The sequence below is a fragment of the Oncorhynchus mykiss genome, chromosome 31, assembly GCF_013265735.2.
Source record: "Oncorhynchus mykiss isolate Arlee chromosome 31, USDA_OmykA_1.1, whole genome shotgun sequence".
In the NCBI taxonomy this organism is placed as follows: domain Eukaryota; kingdom Metazoa; phylum Chordata; class Actinopteri; order Salmoniformes; family Salmonidae; genus Oncorhynchus; species Oncorhynchus mykiss.
In genome coordinates, this window is record NC_050571.1 from 40,954,730 (window position 1) to 40,976,407 (window position 21,678).

General features: G+C 42.4%; 1 protein-coding gene across 1 annotated transcript in view; it reads left to right on the top strand.

The window, feature by feature from the left end:
* Nucleotides 1-20,571, top strand: part of apln (apelin) — a 30,984-nt gene extending 10,413 nt beyond the window's left edge. The window contains exons 2-3 of the mRNA XM_021584187.2: nucleotides 5,738-5,913; nucleotides 16,162-20,571. Coding sequence (XP_021439862.2) covers nucleotides 5,738-5,907 — 170 coding nt within the window. The 3' untranslated portion in view covers nucleotides 5,908-5,913; nucleotides 16,162-20,571. The remainder of the gene's footprint in view (nucleotides 1-5,737; nucleotides 5,914-16,161) is intronic.
* The last annotated feature ends 1,107 nt before the right edge of the window (nucleotides 20,572-21,678 follow it).

A 21,678-nucleotide genomic window follows, 5' to 3' on the forward strand; every position in this document is an offset into this window, starting at 1 on the left:
CTCAGTCTTCCTCTCGCTCTCTTTCTCCCTCTCTCTCTCACCACTTCGCTCTCAGATAGGTCTGGAGAGGCAGCAGCAGTAGCTGCAATATTTCCGGCATTCCAGAAATTCCCTATCAATTCGAGTTTACTTAGGGAATCACCAGTAGGGGAAGAAATGCCTGAGTTTGGTTGTGATGAGGGCCTGGGCTCTGGGGTCAGATGTTGAGATAAGGAGGGGTGGTATCGCGAGAAATATCTAACCTCTGCCATATTGCTTCCTTACCCGCTGATCATGTTTATGGGAATCCCACAGTGGGAAAATATCAAATGGGATGCTACATGTGCTGGATCCATTTTCACAGCAATACGATAGTATAGTGGTTTTTGTTTATGGAGATGAAATGTGCATTAACAAATAATTGCTTTGAGTTGGGCCTCATTTACAAGGTATTATGTCATTTGGATGGCTGCCTTCTCATCCCATCTATCCAGATATGGCTAAAGATACATGCCTGGAACTGGAAGTTGCTATATCATGTCTGGCCCAGCTTGATACCTTCTCTCCTGGTGGGAAGAGTCAATCCATAACTGCCAGTCTTATCACTGGGCCCTGGCTTATTTTTAGCAGCTTTCATTACACCTTTCTTTCCTGTGGCCAGACGGGCGGTAGGGCTGAGATCTGTCAGGAGATGTGCTCCCGTCAGAGCCCAGAGTTGAGCAGTGGCTGACAGCTCGCCGTGGCAGGAAACATCTAAATTGTCTCATTACAGATCCGGGTTATGACAGACTGAGCGACCCAGAGAGGAGAGGGAAGCGGGTGATGAGTTGTGTTCAGCACAGCCGGCCCGGGTGTAATTACTGTGTGTGTGTGTGTGTGTGTGTGTGTGTGTGTGTGTGTGTGTGTGTGCATATGTCAAAGTGCCAGTTCCAACAGCACAGCCTTCATACATCAGCCGTAGTGGGGGGGATGCTGCTTTAGATGCTGTGAAATATGCAACAGAGCCTTTTCCCCGGTGCAAATGAATTAGCCCACCGTTTCCTGCAAATACGTTATATGTGCCCAGAAGACGATTAGCCCAGGAAATGAAACTTGAGATGTCTGGCATTTCATGGGGATATACATCGAAAACATTTTTAAAAATGACATTTGCCTTCTGGTACAATAACGGTTGTTCACCATTGTGTAAAACCCTTCAAATCGTGGCGCTGTCTCTATTTCCTGATTCTAAATTGTTTAGAACATGATCAATGAATATCAAGTGTCAAAATATGTTGGGGGTTCAACCACTGTACATGATATGTGTGCTGATACGTCTGCTTTCACTGTAATGGCAGGTGGATAATGAATTTAATTCAGGCAAAAGCTGTTCCCCATTCAAATGTGTTTACCTTGTCAGCTGGAGAAGGGGTCTGCATGTGTGCAGCGCAGAGATGTTAATTCAACCTTAGCCTGAAAGCTCCTTAACAGAAGATGAGGCTCCACCATCCACCACCCCACTGACAGCCCTTGCTAGTTCATTCGTCAGCCTCCGTTTCTCCAGGTGTGTTTTGATGTGCTGGATACAGGAAGCAGACATGGGGAGACAGTAATGGTCTCCAGACACTTTCCATAAACCTAGTCAATGGGGAGAATCACTAGAGGCTAAACGTAATCATGGCTTTGACAACTTCTCTATTGCGGCCCTTAAGAATCTCTGCTCCTTTTCCCACCTGTATGGGAGGATGTGGATGATTGTCCAGTCTAGGAGAAGACATAACACCTAAGGAAGGTTCTTCCCAGGAGAATTCTAAAAATGGTGCCAGTCTCTCCTATGGGAGGAGCCTGGAATGTCATGACACCATGTGAGTGATGTCACTTTGGTTTTTGACAGGAAAAGCCTAATGGGAATTGTTGTTTATTTTCTCAGGAAAGGTATTTATGTGTCTCTCAGCAAAAGATGCCTCTTTTAGGAACGCACACGCATCTTTGGTTTCGGATGGACGTGAGGTTGAGAACGGAAATGTGTGACGAATTCTGATTCGCCGAAGTATAGCTTAGATTTCAAGATGTTTCTTGACCGGGTCAAACAGAAAGATTTGAAAAAGTTCTGAAAACAGAAGTGAACATTTTGAACTGTTCTGGGGTTACGTTCATTAGGTTGCAGAGGAGGTCCTAAAAAGGTTTTACTCCTTGAAGGTTTTTCCCTGGGAGGTTTTATTACCGCTCTGAGAACGTAAATGATAGGTTATTTGGAGGTGTTTGAATAAGTTCCTTAAAACTTTCACTGAAAGTTTCAATAAGGCTTTTCATAACAACTGTTAGGTTATTTTGGGTTGACTTTTTTGAACTCCAAGCACAGATGGGGCAGATGGAAATGAATTTCCTTATGCGTTAATCATGCAAACACGTGCATTTTTTTTATTGTGACACGGCATCATTGACATTGTTCTCTATCGACTGTGCCATCCGAAGCTGTTCCTTTTTGTATATTCAAACAGACCACGTTTCAAAGGAAACAAGCACTCATTAACCCTTTACACTCGTACCTGTATACGGGTTGAAAATGGCAGGTTTGAACACTGACAAGTGCCTGAAACTGAAACGCAATGGCTGTACGGTAACATGCTATACATGGCGTCAGAGCTCAGGTTCTCCGCTTCACAGCTCTGTGTGGGTTTTGACTGACAGCCATTCTGAACACGCCCCCATCCCTCCCACTAATTTGGCAACTAATGCTGTAAATTAAGAGGACTGAATGTATTTTGAAAGCAAGCCAAACACAAGCCAAAATGAGCACTTCAAACTTCCATATCTCAAAGTCAATGTGATATACCGTGTCAACGTTTATGATCACTAGGTTTGATGTACAGTTACAAGATGACATGGCATTATACCCTGGGTTATTCTAAACAGAATGAGCCTATGTTTGTTCTATTGTGGAGAAAATCTGCTGTGGACCACGCATCTGAATGCACTCATGACTCCATTCTTTGCCCACCGAAATGACCATCTGCTTCTCTGAATTGCCTTGTGAAAGCCTAACACTGTAAGATCATATTTTATAACTTAGCTAGTCATGTTGGCAATAGAACAAGCTGTCAAATGAGCCCCACCTGACCCAGATTGCAATTCATAATGGACCGTTTTTGGATTGCGTAAACAACAACAGTAAGTGTGTGATGGTGGGGATGCAGTGATTGCTCTAGTTCCTCAACGGCACAGCTAGGAGAGCTCAAAAACACACTTTATAGTCGAAGACTCTTCTTTGAGTCATAAAAGTGCATTGAAATTACACTTGGAGACACCAGTTTGGCCTCTAACTCAAACCTTTGTCATTTTGTTGTGTCTCATGTTGCACCTACCCCACATTTTTAAGAATATTTGTATGTTACTGAATGTATCCAGAGTATTTTCACACAGGAAATGTAAAATGCACATGTAATGTTTGGATTCAGTCTTTTCTCCATATAGACCTATTCCTACAAGTTGTTATTATTTTTTATTTATTTTTTATTTAACCTTTATTTAACCAGATGGGCCAGTTGAGAGCAAGTTCTCATTTACAACTGCGACCTGGCCAAGATAAAGCAAAGCAGTGCAACACAAACAACAACACAGAGTTACACATGGAATAAACAAGCGTACAGTCAATAACACAATAGAAAGATCTATATACAGTGTATGCAAATGAAGTAAGGAGGTAAGGCAATAAATAGGCCAATAGTGGGGAAGTAATTACAATTTAGCAATTAACACTGGAGTGATATATGTGCAGATGAGGATGTGCAAGTAGAAACACTGGTGTGCAAAAGAGAAGAAAAACTAAAACAAATATGGGGATGAGGTAGGTAGTTGGATGGGCTGTGTACAGCTGTAGCAATCGGTAAGCCGCTCTGACAGCTGACGCTTAAAGTTAGTGAGGGAGATACAGTATGTCTCCAACTTCAGTGTTGAGTTAAGATCAGTTGTGGCCAATCAGTGGGTGTGGCCAACACAGTTGAACACACTTAACAAGATAGAGGACAGACAGTTTTGTTAATGCTAAGAACGGAACGTATATGTTTTCAAATAGCAGTGTTAGAACGTTCTCTGAATGTTACTAAAGTTTTCTTGTGGTTTTTATAGAACGTTTTTTTCACATTCTGAGAACGGAATGTAGGTTTTAAAATAACATTCTTAGAACGTTACAAAAGTTTTCTTGTGTTTTTTTTATGGAAAGGTTTCTTAACGTTCTCTGAACAATTTGTGAACATGCCTTTAAATAGAACCATGAGGAAACCCGTGTAGGCAATGTTATCCTCAAGTACTGACAATTCCCACAGAAGAATGTTGTTTCTGAACATTCTCTGAACTATTTGAGAAAATTCCCAATGTCCAACCAGTTGGAGAACGTTCCTAGAACATTACCACAGTTGTGATTAAATGTAACCATGTTTGAACTTTTAGGAAAAGTTCTGTTAAAGTCATGAAATACTAAGAAAATCATATTTACTTGTCAAGTTCCTTAAATGTGCTGAGAATGTTCCAAAGTCAAGCAACTATCCTACACCATTTCCAATTGTGGGAAGGTTGTGTGCAATATAACACATAGGACAACCACGCTTTCACCATGCTCTAAGAACATCATATGCTAGCTAGGAAGGGTTGTGATTGATGGATGACATCATGTTTTACGAGGTTGTCAACTTGTTCAGTTAATTAGGTTAGCAAATTGTAAATTAATTCCATACAAGAGTTGATTTCATCCATCTTTTAGTTACTATAATTGAAAAAAAAATTTTTTAACAAAGCCTTACTATAATTTTCCATTGTGAGACATTCAATCTTTTTGACAGGCTCAGACAAAAATTCCAACTAAACTAAGTACTGACATTTTATGTGACTAAAGCAATGAATGGGGGTTGTGTGAAAGATCACCCATATTAAATATCATATAATGGTATCAAGATACTCAACAAACAAAAAAACTTGGAAGTCTGTACTCTCTCAAGAACGTCTTTGAGTTTGCAAAAAGGTCGAAGAGGTTACGGAGACACTGAAGTGGATCAAACCATTTGGAGAAGAGGCTTAAAAGATCAAGCCACACTTATTGAGAAATGACTAGAAACATCTGTGTTCACTCTCTGACACACACACACACACACACACACACACACACACACACACACACACACACACACACACACACACACACACACACACACACACACACACACACACTCTGTGGGACACATACTACTATTTAGCCTGTCCCTAATCTTGGGTCAAACACAGGGTGCTGTGGTATGTACCTTCACCAAACCTGGTGTGTGAGACATCTATAATCTTGAAGTGAGTCACAAGGGACATGAGACACTACGGTTTGACTTTCTCACCGAGGTCGAGCTACATCTGCTGTGTTTTGGTTCCACCACATTGACTTGATGAACTTCAATGCATGGGTGGGCTAAGAGAGGCCCACACACATGCTATCTTTGCATATCTTCGATTGGCTCATCCGCCATAGCTCTTATCCATATTTGTGTCTTATGTACACATGACTGAGAGTGAGATCACGGAATTCACAATCAAAATGAGGATCAATCAAGCTGAGGATAGAAGTAGGGAAACTCATTGATAGGCACACATACAGTACATGTGCACAGGGAGGCCATTTTAGGGTGCTTAACATGCATCACCTCTGGTCCTACAGAAGTAGAAAAACTAATTGATAAAGTACATGTGTGTAGTGGTGGCCATTTTGGGGTGCTCACAAGAGTTTATTGTCATTCTACAGGTCCCATTATGGCCTCCACTGAGCATGGCACAGCACTAGAAGAGGCGGGCGCCGTGAGAAGGCTGGTCCAGCAGAACCCCGGCAGGGGTGGCCAGAGCCACAGACCGGCCAGCTGGAAGAGGAGACGCCCACGACCCCGTCTCTCCCACAAGGGGCCCATGCCATTCTAGAGCAAGGTGAGTTCCATACCGCACCACACATCTCAATGCATAGGCCCCTGTTGCCAAAGTTCATTCCCTTTCAAGAGAGTATCTCACCCTTTATCTGGTCATCAGGGCTGATGATGAAAACGGAGGTCTAGTGTGAGGTCCAGGCCTTTGTGACTGATCCCTCTCTTGGACGTATCACTCAGCATGTTTAGTCAGTGTGTGGAAAAGTCAAACTGTAACAGGAAGAAAAGGACATCTGTAAATGGCTATCACGTCCTCCCCTCTCAACTCAATCACAACACAGGGACGTTATTGTTGGCACAGGCAAAGCCTACTGGTTTAATGTATTCATCTTACTCCAGAAGTGTTGTTTACACAGTGAAAGCTAATATACTGCTTTTTGAGGGAGGTCGATTATACTCAGAAACAGAATCTGGGTGAGTCAACTCTAGAGGAACAAACGTTTTCCTTCAATCTGATAATGTCAATTAAAATATTTCACCAAAGATAATACTTAGCGGGGTTGAGTTCGTAGCAGTGCCACCGTAGTGTATATTTTACTTTGTGTGAAACGTCTTTCGTCCCAAAATGTGTGAAAATATTGTATTTTCACCTTCTACCGGCACTGTCTGCACACACTTTTCAACGCTGTTACAAAAACATACCCTGTGTCATTCAATTGACTCCAAGCAGCTTTTACGGGGAAAAATAGCACTCACGAAAATCACACAGCACCACAGCTAGCATCTGAGCAGACAATCAGAGCCCTTGGTTAATAATATACGTAATCAGAGCTGTGATTCTAAAGCCTCAGTGTGCTCTTGTTGACCGATAGTACTGGTGAAGGTACACTACCGTTCAAAAGTTTGGGGTCACTTAGAAAAGTCCTTGTTTTTGAAAGAAAAGCACATTTTATGTCCATTAAAATAACATAACATGTATCAGAAATACAGTGTAGAAATTGTTAATGTTGTAAATGACTATTGTAGCTGGAAATGGCTGATTTTGAAGGGAATATCTACATAGGTGTGCAATGCGCCATTATCAGCAACCATCACTCCTGTGGTCCAATGGCAAGTTGTGTTAGCTAATCGAAGTTTATCATTTTAAAAGGCTAATTGATCATTAGAAAACCCTTTTGCAATTATGTTAGCACAGCTGAAAACTGTTGTGCTGATTAAATAATCAATAAAACTGGCCTTATTTAGACTAGTTGAGTTTCTGGAGCATCAGCATTTGTGGGTTCAATTACAGGCTCAAAATGGCCAGAAACAAAGAACTTTCTTCTCAAACTCGTCAGTCTATTCCTGTTCTGAGAAGTGAAGGCTATTCCATGCGAGAAATTGCCAAACCCACAAATGCTGATGCTCCAGATATTCAACTATTATAAAGAAGGCCAGTTTTATTGATTATTTAATCAGAACAACAGTTTTCAGCTCTGCTAACATAATTGCAAAAGGGCTTTCTAATGATCAATTAGCATTTTAAAATGATAAACTTGAATTAGCTAACACAACTTGCCATTGGAACACAGGAGTGATGGTTACTGATATAGGGCCACTGTACACCTATGTACAGTGCCTTGCGAAAGTATTCGGCCCCCTTGAACTTTGCGACCTTTTGCCACATTTCAGGCTTCAAACATAAAGATATAAAACTGTATTTTTTTGTGAAGAATCAACAACAAGTGGGACACAATCATGAAGTGGAACGACATTTATTGGTTATTTCAAACTTTTTTAACAAATCAAAAACTGAAAAATTGGGCGTGCAAAATTATTCAGCCCCTTTACTTTCAGTGCAGCAAACTCTCTCCAGAAGTTCAGTGAGGATCTCTGAATGATCCAATGTTGACCTAAATGACTAATGATGATAAATACAATCCACCTGTGTGTAATCAAGTCTCCGTATAAATGCACCTGCACTGTGATAGTCTCAGGGGTCCGTTAAAAGCGCAGAGAGCGTCATGAAGAACAAGGAACACACCAGGCAGGTCCGAGATACTGTTGTGAAGAAGTTTAAAGCCGGATTTGGATACAAAAAGATTTCCCAAGCTTTAAACTTCCCAAGGAGCACTGTGCAAGCGATAATATTGAAATGGAAGGAGTATCAGACCACTGCAAATCTACCAAGACCTGGCCGTCCCTCTAAACTTTCAGCTCATACAAGGAGAAGACTGATCAGAGATGCAGCCAAGAGGCCCATGATCACTCTGGATGAACTGCAGAGATCTACAGCTGAGGTGGGAGACTCTGTCCATAGGACAACAATCAGTCGTATATTGCACAAATCTGGCCTTTATGGAAGAGTGGCAAGAAGAAAGCCATTTCTTAAAGATATCCATAAAAAGTGTCGTTTAAAGTTTGCCACAGGCCACCTGGGAGACACACCAAACATGTGGAAGAAGGTGCTCTGGTCAGATGAAACCAAAATTGAACTTTTTGGCAACAATGCAAAACGTTATGTTTGGCGTAAAAGCAACACAGCTGAACACACCATCCCCACTGTCAAACATGGTGGTGGCAGCATCATGGTTTGAGCCTGCTTTTCTTCAGCAGGGACAGGGAAGATGGTTAAAATTGATGGGAAGATGGATGGAGCCAAATACAGGACCATTCTGGAAGAAAACCTGATGGAGTCTGCAAAAGACCTGAGACTGGGACGGAGATTTGTCTTCCAACAAGACAATGATACAAAACATAAAGCAAAATCTACAAAGGAATGGTTCAAAAATGAACATATCCAGGTGTTAGAATGGCCAAGTCAAAGTCCAGACCTGAATCCAATCGAGAATCTGTGGAAAGAACTGAAAACTGCTGTTCACAAAATGCTCTCCATCCAACCTCACTGAGCTCGAGCTGTTTTGCAAGGAGGAATGGGGAAAAATGTCAGTCTCTCGATGTGCAAAACTGATAGAGACATACCCCAAGCGACTTACAGCTGTAATCGCAGCAAAAGGTGGCGCTACAAAGTATTACCTTAAGGGGGCTGAATAATTTTGCACGCCCAATTTTTCAGTTTTTGATTTGTTAAAAAAGTTTGAAATATCCAATAAATGTCGTTCCACTTCATGATTGTGTCCCACTTGTTGTTGATTCTTCACAAAAAAATACAGTTTTATATCTTTATGTTTGAAGCCTGAAATGTGGCAAAAGGTCGCAAAGTTCAAGGGGGCCGAATACTTTCGCAAGGCACTGTAGATATTCCATTCAAAATCAGCCATTTCCAGCTACAATAGTCATTTACAACATTGACAATTTCTACACTGTATTTCCTATCAATTTGATGTTCTTTTAATGGACAAAAAAATTGTTTTTCTTTTAAAAACAAGGACTTTTCTAAGTGACCCCAAACTTCTGAACAGTAGTGTATGTTCTATCATGATGGTCTTGAATGGAGGGCCATTCGCCCAGGCATGTGCAAGAACTGCCATGAATTGAGGAACCCAAGACCCATTCACATGTCTCTCCCAGATCACATGAGATACAGGGGGAGCTTGGCAGGATACAACATCCCTGCAGGAGGTGCCAGCCACACAACGCCAGCCTGCCATAAATTAATCCCAGTAATAAACGAGGCTGCTTGGGATGAGGAAGATGTGTCATTCCCCTTAAGGCATGCTTAATCAGTTTAAAAGGGAAGTGGATAAAAGCCCTAGAATGTGAGAAGCTCCACTTTCTTTTGTCCCCACATGGGTTTTACAATCTATGGAAAATTAAGGATTGTTATTGTTTTTTGTTGCATTTTTGGAGAGAGAATTATTTAGACTTTCTTCTCCAACCCCAGGGGAACTTGGCACAAAGGTGCAAGCAAGGAACAAGTCCCAAGCTAGGAGATACGTGCTCGTGGGACAACACAGGACCTCAAAGGTTCAATGTAATGCTCAGCCCAAAAAAATTTAGCGTTGCGAGGTCAATGGCTTATTTTCAGTGTCAGAATGGCGGCCGCACAATGAGGGAAACTTCAGGAAGTTGGTGGAGCTCTATAAAAGACTCACAATGCTTTCACCGCTAACAGCACTTCAATCGCAATAAGACGAAGATTTCTATGTTCTCTGGCTCCTCTTGCCTTGCTATGTTCATAGTTCACCTCATTTAGAGCTTTTTCCCTGCAAATCAATCAAATGTATTTATAAAGCCCTTCTTACATCAGCTGATGTCACAAAGTGCTGTACAGAAACCCAGCCTAAAACCCCAAACAGCAAGCAATGCAGGTGTAGAAACATGGTGGCTAGGAAAAACTCCCTAGAAAGGCCAGAACCTAGGAGGAAACCTAGAGAGGAACCAGGCTATTAGGGATGGCCATTCTTCTTCTGGCTGTGCCGGGTGGAGATGATAACAGAACATGGCCAAGATGTTCAAATGTTTATAGATGACCAGCAGGGTCAAATAATAATAATCACAGCGGTTTTCGAGGGTGCAACAGGTCAGCACCTCAGGAGTAAATGTCAGTTGGCTTTTCATAGCCGATCATTCAGAGTATCTCTACTGTTCCTGGTGTCTCTAGAGAGTTGAAAACAGCAGGTCTGGGACAGGAAGCACGTCCGGTGAACAGGTCAGGGTTCCATAGCCGCAGGCGGAACAGTTGAAACTGGAGCAGCAGCACGGCCAGGTGGACTGGGGACAGCAAGGAGTCATCAGGCCAGGTAGTCCTGAGGCATGGTCCTAGGGCTCAGGTCCTCCGAGAGAGAGAAAGAAAAAAATAAAGATAGAAAGAGCGAAAAAGAGAGAAAGAGAGAGAGAGAATTAGAGAGCGCATACTTAAATTCACACAGGACACCGGATAAGACAGGAGAAATACTGCAGATATAACAAACTGACCCTAGCCCCCCGACACATAAACTACTGCAGCATAAATACTGGAGGCTGAGACCGGAGGGGTCGGGAGACACCGTGGCCCCATTCGAAGATACCCCCGGACAGGGCCAAACAGGAAGGATATAACCCCACCCACTTTGCCAAAGCACAGCCACCACACCACTAGAGGGATATTTTCAACCACTAACTTACCATTCTGAGACAAGGCCGAGTATAGCCCACAAAGATCTCCGCCACGGCACAACCCAAGGGGGGCGCCAACCCGGACAGGAAGATCACGTCAGTGACTCAACCCACTCAAGTGACGCACCACTCCTAGGGACGGCATGGAAGAGCACCAGTAAGCCTGTGACTCAGCCCCTTTAATAGGGTTAGAGGTAGAGAATCCCAGTAGAGAGAGGGGAACTGGCCAGGCAGAGACAGCAAGAGTGGTTTGTTGCTCCAGTGCCTTTCCGTTCACCTTCACTCCTGGGCCAGACTACACTCAATCATAGGACCTACTGAAGAGATGAGTCTTCAATAAAGACTTAAAGGTTGAGACCGAGTCTGCGTCTCTCACATGGGTAGGCAGACCATTCTATAAAAATGGAGCTCTATAGGAGAAAGCCCTGCCTCCAGCTGTTTGCTTAGAAATAGTAGGGACAGTAAGGAGGTCTGCGTCTTGTGGCCGTAGCTTACGTGTAGGTTAGTACGGCAGGACCAAATCGGAAAGATAGGTAGGAGCAAGCCCATGTAATGCTTTGTAGGTTAGCAGTAAAACCTTGAAATCAGCCCTTGCCTTAACAGGAAACCAGTGTAGAGAGGCTAGCACTGGAGTAATATGATCAAATGTTTTGGTTCTAGTCAAGATTCTAGCAGCCTTGTTTAGCACTAACTGAAGTTTATTGAGTGCTTTATCCGGGTAGCCGGAAAGTAGAGCATTGCAGTAGTTTAACCTAGAAGTGACAAAAGCATGGATACATTTTTCTGCATCATTTTTGGACAGAAAGTTTCTGATTTTTGCAATGTTACGTAGATGGAAAAAAGCTGTCCTTAAAACAGTCTTGATATGTTCTTCAAAAGAGAGTTTAGGGACCAGATTAACACCGAGGTCCTTTACAGTTTTATTTGAGATGACTGTACAACCATCAAGATTAATTGTCAGATTCAACAGAAGATCTCTTTGTTTCTTGGGACCTAGAACAAGCATCTCTGTTTTGACCGAGTTTAAAAGTTGAACATTTGCAGCCATCCACTTCCTTAAGTCTGGAACACAGGCTTCCAGGGAGGGCAATTTTGGGGCTTCACCGTGTTTCATCGAAATGTACAGCTGTGTGTCATCTGCATAGCAGTGAAAGTTAACATTATGTTTCCGAATGCAAAGACCTGCATCCTCATAACAAGTCATTACAGTTAGCTCAACCTGACCAGCATGCCAATCAAGCCATTAGTTTGCATTGGTTGGAATGTGTGAGAAAGTTAGGAGACCCTATAGGAGGATGCCATTGTCTACTGTGCTCCATTGACTCCATGATAAAACCATCAAAACCCTTCATAAAGAAGAATCTTCTTTTATCAACATGTTCAACTGAACCAGATAATATATAAAACATTCTCCCCCAGCTGAGTGCAGTCTGGGAATTATCTCTTCACGAGGCCTGATAACCAGCAGGGATATAGCCGGCAGGCATCATTGAAACCACTCTGTCTTTGTTCATGCCTCCTCCTTTCTTTTCTTTTTCTGATGGAAGGATGCATGTCTTGAGAAAAAGCTGTTGCAGCACATTGTTTCACCCCGGAGGAAAGATCTAAGCTCGACCGAGTTCAACAGAGGCACGAGTTGGAGAAAAAAATAGATTTCTTAATATGCCAGAATAATTATCCAAGTCATAATTGTCCCTAATTAGTGTATGTTATGAGTAGGGAATGTGCTTCACTTGACAATATCCATCACTCTACATAAACCACACCAGAACCACAACCTCCACCTCCCTCCGTTTCATTTTTAAAGGCAGCTCATCCATTATATTCCGACACCTCAGGCCAGAGGGAGGTGAACTTGACTTTTAGCACGTTACACAAACGAGATGTGCGCAAATATTCGAGAAGAGACTGAGACTCGGGTCATCCCTTTGAGATGCTGTTGAGTCGCCGAGCTGAGGAGGTGCTACAGGATTACAAAAATGTTGGACGACGGTATTGCAACAGAAGCACGTTTTCAACGGTTCCTTAGGGAGTCTCCATAAATCGGGCAAACGAGTCCTACGGTTAGCTCTCTATCACAACAATATAGAGACTGTCTGCAGACTTTTTTGTCCAAAAATGATTTGTTAAATATGCTTATTCAGAGTAAATATTGCTAGTTAGCAATCAAGATGAAATGTTTTGATTTATTTACTGAAAAGTTCTCATTCAACTTACCTCTTGGATATGGCTAGCACAAAATAACTTTTCTAGCTAGCACGCTAACAGGCACCTGCCGTGGTGGATTGTGATTGACGGTCAGACTTAGTGAAAAATATTGCCGTTGCCTCACATAAAACCACACCTCTTGAACTTTTGGCAACAAGAAATGATAACTCTTCTGCCCAAAGAATAGAGTTCGCTACACTTCGTCAGTCTGCACTTTGCACCCCTGACACGGACTCTCTAATACATTCAGAAAATCTGACCATACTGAGATCATACCACAGAGAAAATAAACAATAGAGTACAGACACAAACAACAACCCAGAGGGTGAGTAAGATTCACATCAGAACACTGGCATTAAACAACCACAGAAATATGCCATCTGGAAAAAAAAGTTGGGCTCTCGTCAATCAATGAACCCGGTTGTTGAGCAACAAAGATCACCGGGAGCACTAGCCATCTAAAAACATAAAAGGCCAGGGAAAGATAAAATATTGTCCCATTGACAGGAACTCATCAAATCAAATCCATTTTTATTTGTCACATACACATGGTTAGCAGATGTTAATGCAGTGTAGCGAAATGCTTGTGCTTCTAGTTCCGACCATACAGTAATACCTAACAAGTAATCTAACAATTTCACAACAACTACCTTATACACACAAGTGTAAAGGAATGAATAAGAATATGTACATAAAAATATATATGGATGAGCGATGACCGAGCGGCATAGGCAAGATGCAGTAGAAGGTATAGAGTACAGTATAGATTATGAGATGAGTAGTGTAGGGTATGTAAACATTATATAAAGTGGCATAGTTTAAAGTGACTAGTGATAAATTTATTACATCCAATTTTTAATTATTAAAGTGGCTAGAGATTGAGTCAGTATGTTGGCAGCAGCCACTCAGTTAGTGATGGCTGTTTAACAGTCTGATGGCCTTGAGATGGAAGCTGTTTTTCAGTCTCTCGGTTCCAGCTTTGATGCACCTGTACTGACCTTGCCTTCTGGATGATAGCGGGGTGAACAGGCAGTGGCTCGGGTGGTTGTTGTCCTTCATGATCTTTTTGGCCTTCCTGTGACATCGGGTGGTGTAGGTGTCCTGGATAGCAGGTAGTTTGCCCCCGGTGATGCTTTGTGCAGACCTCATTACCCTCTGGAGAGCCTTACGGTTGTGGGCGGAACAATTGCCGTACCTGGCGGTGATACAGCCCGACAGGATGCTCTCAATTTTACATCTGTAAAAGTTTGTGAGGGTTTTTGGTGACAAGCCGAATTTCTTCAGCCTCCTTCTTCACCACGCTGTCTGTGTGGGTGGACCATTTCAGTTTGTCGGATCGGATCCCAGCCGGCGACCCAAAACAACGGCGCCGGAGGAGGGGCAGAAGATGCGGTCTTCTGGTCAGGCTCCGTAAACGTGCACATTGCGCACCGCTCCCAAGTTTACTACTCGCCAACATCCAGTCTCTTGACAACAAGGTAGACGAAATCCGAGCAAGGGTTGCCTTCCAGAAAGACATCAGAGATTGTAACGTTCTTTGTTTCATGGAAACGTGGCTCACTCGAGACACGCTATCGGAGTCGGTATAGCCACCTGGTTTCTTCACGCATCTCACCGACAGAAACAAACATCTCTCTGGTAAGAAGAAGGGTGGTTGGGTATGCCTTATGATTAACGAGACGTGGTGTTATCATAACAACATACAGGAACTCAAGTCCTTTTGCTCACCTAACCTAGAATTCCTTACAATCATGTGTCGACAACATTATCTACCAAGAGAATTCTCTTCGATTATAATCACAGCCGTATATATCTCCCCCCAAGCAGACACATCAGCCCTGAACGAACTTCATTGGACTCTATGTAAACTGGAAACCACATATCCTGAGGCTGCATTCATTGTAGCATGGGATTTTAACAAGGTTAATCTGAAAACAAAACTCCCTAAATTTGATCAGCATATCGAATGCGTGACCTGGGCGGAAAAAATCCTGGACCATTGTTGCTCTAACTTCCGCGACGCATACAAAGCCCTGCCCTGCCCTCCTTTCGGAAAATCTGACCACGACTCCATTTTGTTGCTCGCAGCCTATAGACAGAAACTAAAACAGGATACGCCCGTGCTCAGGTCTGTTCAACGCTGGTCCGACCAATCTGATTCCAAGCTTTGAGATTTCTTTGATCACGTGGACTGGGAAATGTTCCGCATAGCGTCGGACAATAACATTGATGTATACACTGATTCGGTGAGCGAGTTTATTAGCAAGTGCATCGGTGATGTTGTACCCACAGCAACTATTAAAATCTTCCCCAACCAGAAACCGTAGATTGAATGCAGCATTCATGCAAAACTGAAAGCGCGAACCACTGATTTCAATCAGGGCAAGGCGACCGGAAACATGACCGAATACAAACAGTGTAGCTATTCCCTCCACAAGGCAATCAAACAAACTAAGTGTCAGTATAGAGACCAAGTAGAGTAGCAATTCAACAGCTCGGACACGAGAGGTATGTGGCAGAGTCTACAGTCAATCACGGACTACAAAGAGAAAACCAGCCCTGTCGCGGACCAAGATGTCTTGCTCCCAGACAAACTAAACAACTTCTTTGCTCGCTTTGAGGACAATACAGTGCCAACAACATGGTCCGCTACCAAAACCTGCAGGCTCTCCTTCACCGCAGCCAACATGAGTAACTAAAAACGTGTTAACCCTCACAAGGCTAGCCGTAAGCATAGTACAATAGAAACAACTAGTGTTCTTTTCCACAATGGTTTATTAATTTGATTTTTTTTATCCCTTCAGACAGTAAACTGCAATTTCTGTTTTAATCAGCTAGTTATATCTTTGTGTTTGAGGGCGATTTGATTCAACATTACTATTTCCAATCAAACATTGCATTATTTAACTCAAGAACTAATGTTGTGAAAATTACACCAACCAACACTGAATCCTAGAGGGCTTTCTATTGTAAGGGGGAAATAAAATGGCTGCCTGACTCACATAAATGCTCATGAAAATTTCACTGGACTTACGGCGCTTTTGTCGTCTCTGTTTTTGTTTTGCAGGCACTGCTTCGAGCGCCCACCCCCAAGTTCTGATTTCTATGCTCTTCCTTTGCCTTGGGGGGCCTTGCAACGATGGGCCTACGCTTGCCCAGCCTGAAGAGTGATGTCCCATAGCACCTGCTGGTTCTTCAAGCAACTCTTCTCTGTCCACAAAACAATCAGGACAAGCCACTCACCCTCAGCTCTAAGAAGAATTGGGGGCAGGGAAAGGGGGGGGGGGGTGGGGGGTACTGAGCCCAAGCTATCAGATTCTATTTCGCTCTCTCTCTCTCTCACTCCCTTGCTCCCTATCTCTGTCTCCTCCCCCAAGTGTTTTCTATAATTTGCTTTCTAGAGCCCTGTCATAGCTGGTCTCGTCGGTGTTGCACACTTTGCATGATGTGTGGTTGACAGGGAGCCTGGTTCCAAGCAGTCTTAGTCTTAAAGAGTCAGTCACTTCTCCATGGTGTGGTATTCCCGTCCTCTCAGATCCAAGGTGACCACAGCCATTAGTTCCATTGCCGTGTAACTACTTCTGGCTTTACTAGTAAAACGGGTGGTGATAGTGAGGAAAGGCAGTGGCAGAGTTCCACAAGTTGACTGCATTTATTCTACAACATGTTTCGCAGATCCATTAAATCCAGGTTAGCAAATTCACTCAAGACATTCTCACCTGTCTGCAGCAAAACTCAATCCGAGGTTTTCCTTTCAGAAAGTAGAGAAAGGGTAAAGGATAATGATTCCTTTTTTATTTCATGATCATTTCAGCAAAAGATGTGAAGTAAACAAAAATTGGACCCGAGTGAGGATTCCATTTTACCATTTGAAACAGCATATGTAGTCAAAACAATCATGATAATTACTTCACCTGAAAGATTCTTTAATCCAAAGCTCTTTACATGTTACTAACCCCATTAACACCTCGGGGAGGTTAAGCAATTTTCCCAACGTTACAGACACGTTGTCCCACCTGAGATAAGAGTCCTCTGATCCCAATTCCCAATCCTCAGCCTCCTTGCCACTCTGAAGCCCCCAGTAGCTTCTCCACACGACTGTTAACTGGCAGGGGGGGTCTGGTCTGCTCTCTGAACGACAGACTCCCTTGCCTTTTAATGAAGTGCCAAATAATAAACTACTCCACAATGCTGCCAGGAACGAAGGAACGAAAGGAAGAGAGAAATGGTAAACACATTACCTCTTGTTTGAAGTCTCGATAACACTGACACATGTGCATTACGATACATTTCTAGACAACAAGAAAAATCCCATTTACAGGCAGTGGTAGCAAGGAGTCCAGTTAAATTAGACCAAAAACACGTTTCAAGCAGACATGCTGTCAGCTCAGTAAATATACCACCATGTTCAGCCTACCAATAGTGCTACTCTTCTCTGACTGTTTAGTGTGAGGCTGTTTCGACCCTTTGACCGAGATCTTTGATTGATGGAATGTGCTACGCCTTTCCATCATACTGGAATATATTCAGATTTTTTGTTTCTGGTTTCATTTCTTTTTTCTCAGGGTGCTGTGATAGAAGCTTGTGCCAGAGCAGTCTCTATTTTGCACATTTATTTAAGAAACACAAACATTTATATATGATAAGCATATTGACGTATTCTGTATCTTTACCCTCCCTGCCTATGTATAACACCACTATAGCCATGTATCCAGATTCAGTCCTTGCCTATGTCATTATGGTCCTTTACGCCTCTGTTGGGTACAGTTGCCTTTTTAGCTTGCGCTTCCACAGCACAGGTGGTCATGGCTTTGATCATGATGTTCATCAAATCCCATGGCTCATTTCTCTCAGATGGGCCTCCCCATAGGCTGGCAGGGGCCACTCACAGGCTGAGCTTATTGTCAAATTGGCTTAGATTGGAACCACACCCTTCCCCCCCCCTCTACAACCTTAAACCCCCTGATGATTTATGTAACATGCTACAATTGGGACATTTAGAGCAGATGCCATCCAATCAGCATACAGTTTGCTATTAGATATGGAGGGATGGGGGGAAATCTGTTTTCGGGTTGGTCTCTTAATCCAAATCTGGTTTCAACTACAGTAAGAATGGCTTTCACTACTAGACTGTTACCAATCACCACACAATTCTTTTTACATGTGGCCAAGAGAGGAAATTGTAAGGTTGTTTTTTTAACCTGCTTGGTTTCAACCAAGATTTCCAATGTGTTATCTTTCCCCCATTACTGTTTCTCACCCAGAGATTAGAATTGAAAAGCAGTTTCCCGGCACCTCTGCCTCCCAGCATGAGACGCTCTTAATAAGAGAGCATCTCAAATCACAGTGGAAACTCACCCAGCCAAGCTCACCTTGATTAAAAATGTATTCAATCTTAAGGGCACTGTGAAATCATAATTTCAGTCACACCATGATTATTTCATACCCTCTCAGACAGAGCATTTATTAATGCTCCTTCTAAATAAGACAGCTTTTTCTCAGTGTCTTTACTCACATGTTATTATGAGGGGAGGTAGCTAGTAGGGAGTTAGGAGCTGGGGATGGGCATTAACCACAAGAGTTGGGCTGGATTGGCTCAAAATAATAGGTTTAAAATCACTATTTTCCGGGCTGAGAAGCTAGTGTTAAGGAAGCAGAGCAATGTCTGTATCCGCACTGTTCTTCATGAATGTATCCCCAACCATCTGCACCAGCCGAGCCGCCCCTCCATATGCAGACCAAATGTTTATGTATAGAGTACAATTTGAGTCTTGGTCTCCCCAAATCACTGCTAGTCCACCCTGGTTGGTTATCAGTTGGATCCAAACTTCCAAAGCCAAATATCAATCACCTGGCTTTGCTCCAAGACTTATTTGTACGGGCAAGCCAGGCTGCACTTTTGCAATTCCATTATGCTGCTGGTAAAAGAAAAACTGAAAACCCTTGGTATAAAATGGCTCTCCGGTGTTTTGTGACAATTTTTGGTCGTCTGATTCTTGTCTAGCTGGTTGTCCAAAGCGTTCTTTTTTTTTTATAACAGTGTGGAATACAGCTGTATGTTTTGTGGCCGTAAACAATAATAGAGCATTTTGTCTGTAGTGCAATATGTCGTAGACAGCTGAGAGCTTCACGTATTCTTCTCCCATAAAACATGCCCCACGGGCCTCCATTTTAGGTTCATGGAGCTTGTGGTGTAGAAGGACAAGCGCATCCAGGCTCAAACTGAAATGGGAAACCAATACTTTTTCCTTAATGGTCTTTTCCAGCAAAGCTCACGCAAGAGAAACGATTCCCATCCTCTCATCTTGTTTCCTCTCAATCCTCTTATTTGTGACATCACAAGGCCCGAGTAATGTTCCTATGCACATGTTAGCATGTTTTCACTGGTTTGTTTGTTTGTTCCGAGAAGAACGTACCATGTTTGTGCTCAGCTCATTTTCCACTTTTAGAAATGTTCACTTGGCTGGGAGTGTGTATGGAGTAGGAAGCAGTGGAGGGACGCATGTGTATGACTGGTGGAGAAAGGAGTCTAGCAGCTAGCAAGCTAGTGATGAAAACTGCAGCTTAGCCATGGGTCACTGTCTCGCTCTAGCTGTAGGCAGTCCCCACAAAGAGTCAATCAAAACCACTAGGTTTTTAAACTTTGATGTCGCTGTCACTTTCTCTCAGCTCTTGACAAGCTACAGTAAAACCCCTTTTCCAAACGTAACACGGTCCACCAAGAAAAACGACTTAGCTAGCATGCAATACATTCCATGGTTTTACCTTATGCATCTAAACCCGTCATACATCACACGCACAGAGTGGGGGTATCTGCAGGATCAAGTGGCTAAGATTCAATCCCGATGCAGTCGTACAATTCCACAGGCGGGACAATCCAAAGGATAACTAGATTTGATCTCCCGCGGGAGATGAAAATAATCTGTCATTATCTCGCTGCCTCAAATGAGACCTTCATACCCCAGGATAGAGAAGGCCCCTCCTCCCATTGATTATGACAATGTTCTCCATCTACATGGCAAACTGGGTCCACCATCAATACCATTCAGAGTAGTTGAGGGAGCTCCAGTGTTTAGGCTGAAATGCCATTGCAACAGTGTTACTTACTAGGTCACAAGCAAACTGCAGTTAAAAAGACAATGTATTACACCTGAACTTCTTTACTACTGTCGAAGGTATGTGCTCATATTACTCACCAGGCCAACTGTACAGTCCCTGTCTCTGTTTTGATGTTGAACTGGGCAAAAATTAAATAAATAAATGAAGAAAACAAGTGTATCAGAAATGGTTGAAATACTGTGTACATATTTGAACTTTTGGTTTCTAATTTATAAAATATAAGCTTTAGCTCTTGGAGTACTTATTTTATTTTTTTCCTTTCACGCGTAGCTTTGTGTTTTTATTTTCTATTTCTGTAAAGTGTGTAAATATATCTTTATGATAATAAGTCATATTAAAAAATCTTATTTTAAGAATCTATTGTGTTTTGTCCTCTTTGCGATGGTCCCTCTGAAACTAAGCATGTTAATGGGTGTTACTACTGAAAGCAATTGATAAAATTGCAGCATTATTTGCAGAGGAAATAATACAAGTATGATCATGATAATTAAAGTATGTACACTACCGGTCAAAAGTTTTAGAACACCTACTCATTTCAAGGTTTTTCTTTATTTTATACTATTTTCTACATTTTAGAATAATAGTGAAGACGTCAAAACTATGAAATAACACATGTGGAATGTAGTAACCGAAAAAGTGTTAAATAAATCAAAATATATTTTATATTTGAGATTCTTCAAATAGCCACCCTTTGCCTTGATGACAGCATTGCACACTCTTGTCATTCTCTCAACCAGCTTCATGAGGTAGTCACCTGGAATGCATTTAAATTAACAGGTGTGCCTTCTTAAAAGTTAATTTGTGGAATGTAATTTCCTTCTTAATGCGTTTGAGACAATTAGTTGTATTGTGACAAGATAGGGGTGGTATACAGAAGATAGCCCTATTTGGTAAAAGACCAAGTTCATATTATGGCAAGAACAGCTCAAATAAGCAGAGAAACGACAGTCCATCATTACTTGAAGGAAGACATGAAGTTCAGTCAATACGGACATTTTCAAGAACATTGAAAGTTTCTTCAAGTCAATGCACAAAAACAAGCTCTATGATGAAACAGTCTCTCATGAGGACCGCCACAAGAATGGAAGACTCTGCTGCAGAGGATAAGTTCATTAGAGTTACCAGCCTCAGAAATTGCAGCCCAAATAAATGCTTTACAGAGATCAAGTAACAGACACATCTCAACATCAACTGTTCAGAGGAGACTGTGTGAATCAGGCCTTCATGGTTGAATTGCTGCAAAGAAACCACTACTACAGGACACCTGTAGACTTGATTGGGCCAAGAAACACGAGCAATGGACATTAGACATGGAGGAAATTTGACCAAATTTGAGATTTCTTGTTCCAACCGCCGTGTCTTTGTGAGACGCGGTGGGGGTGAACGGATGATCTCCGCATTTTTATTTCCCACCATAAAGCATGGAGTAGGAAGTGTTATGGTGTGGGAGTGCTTTACTGGTGAC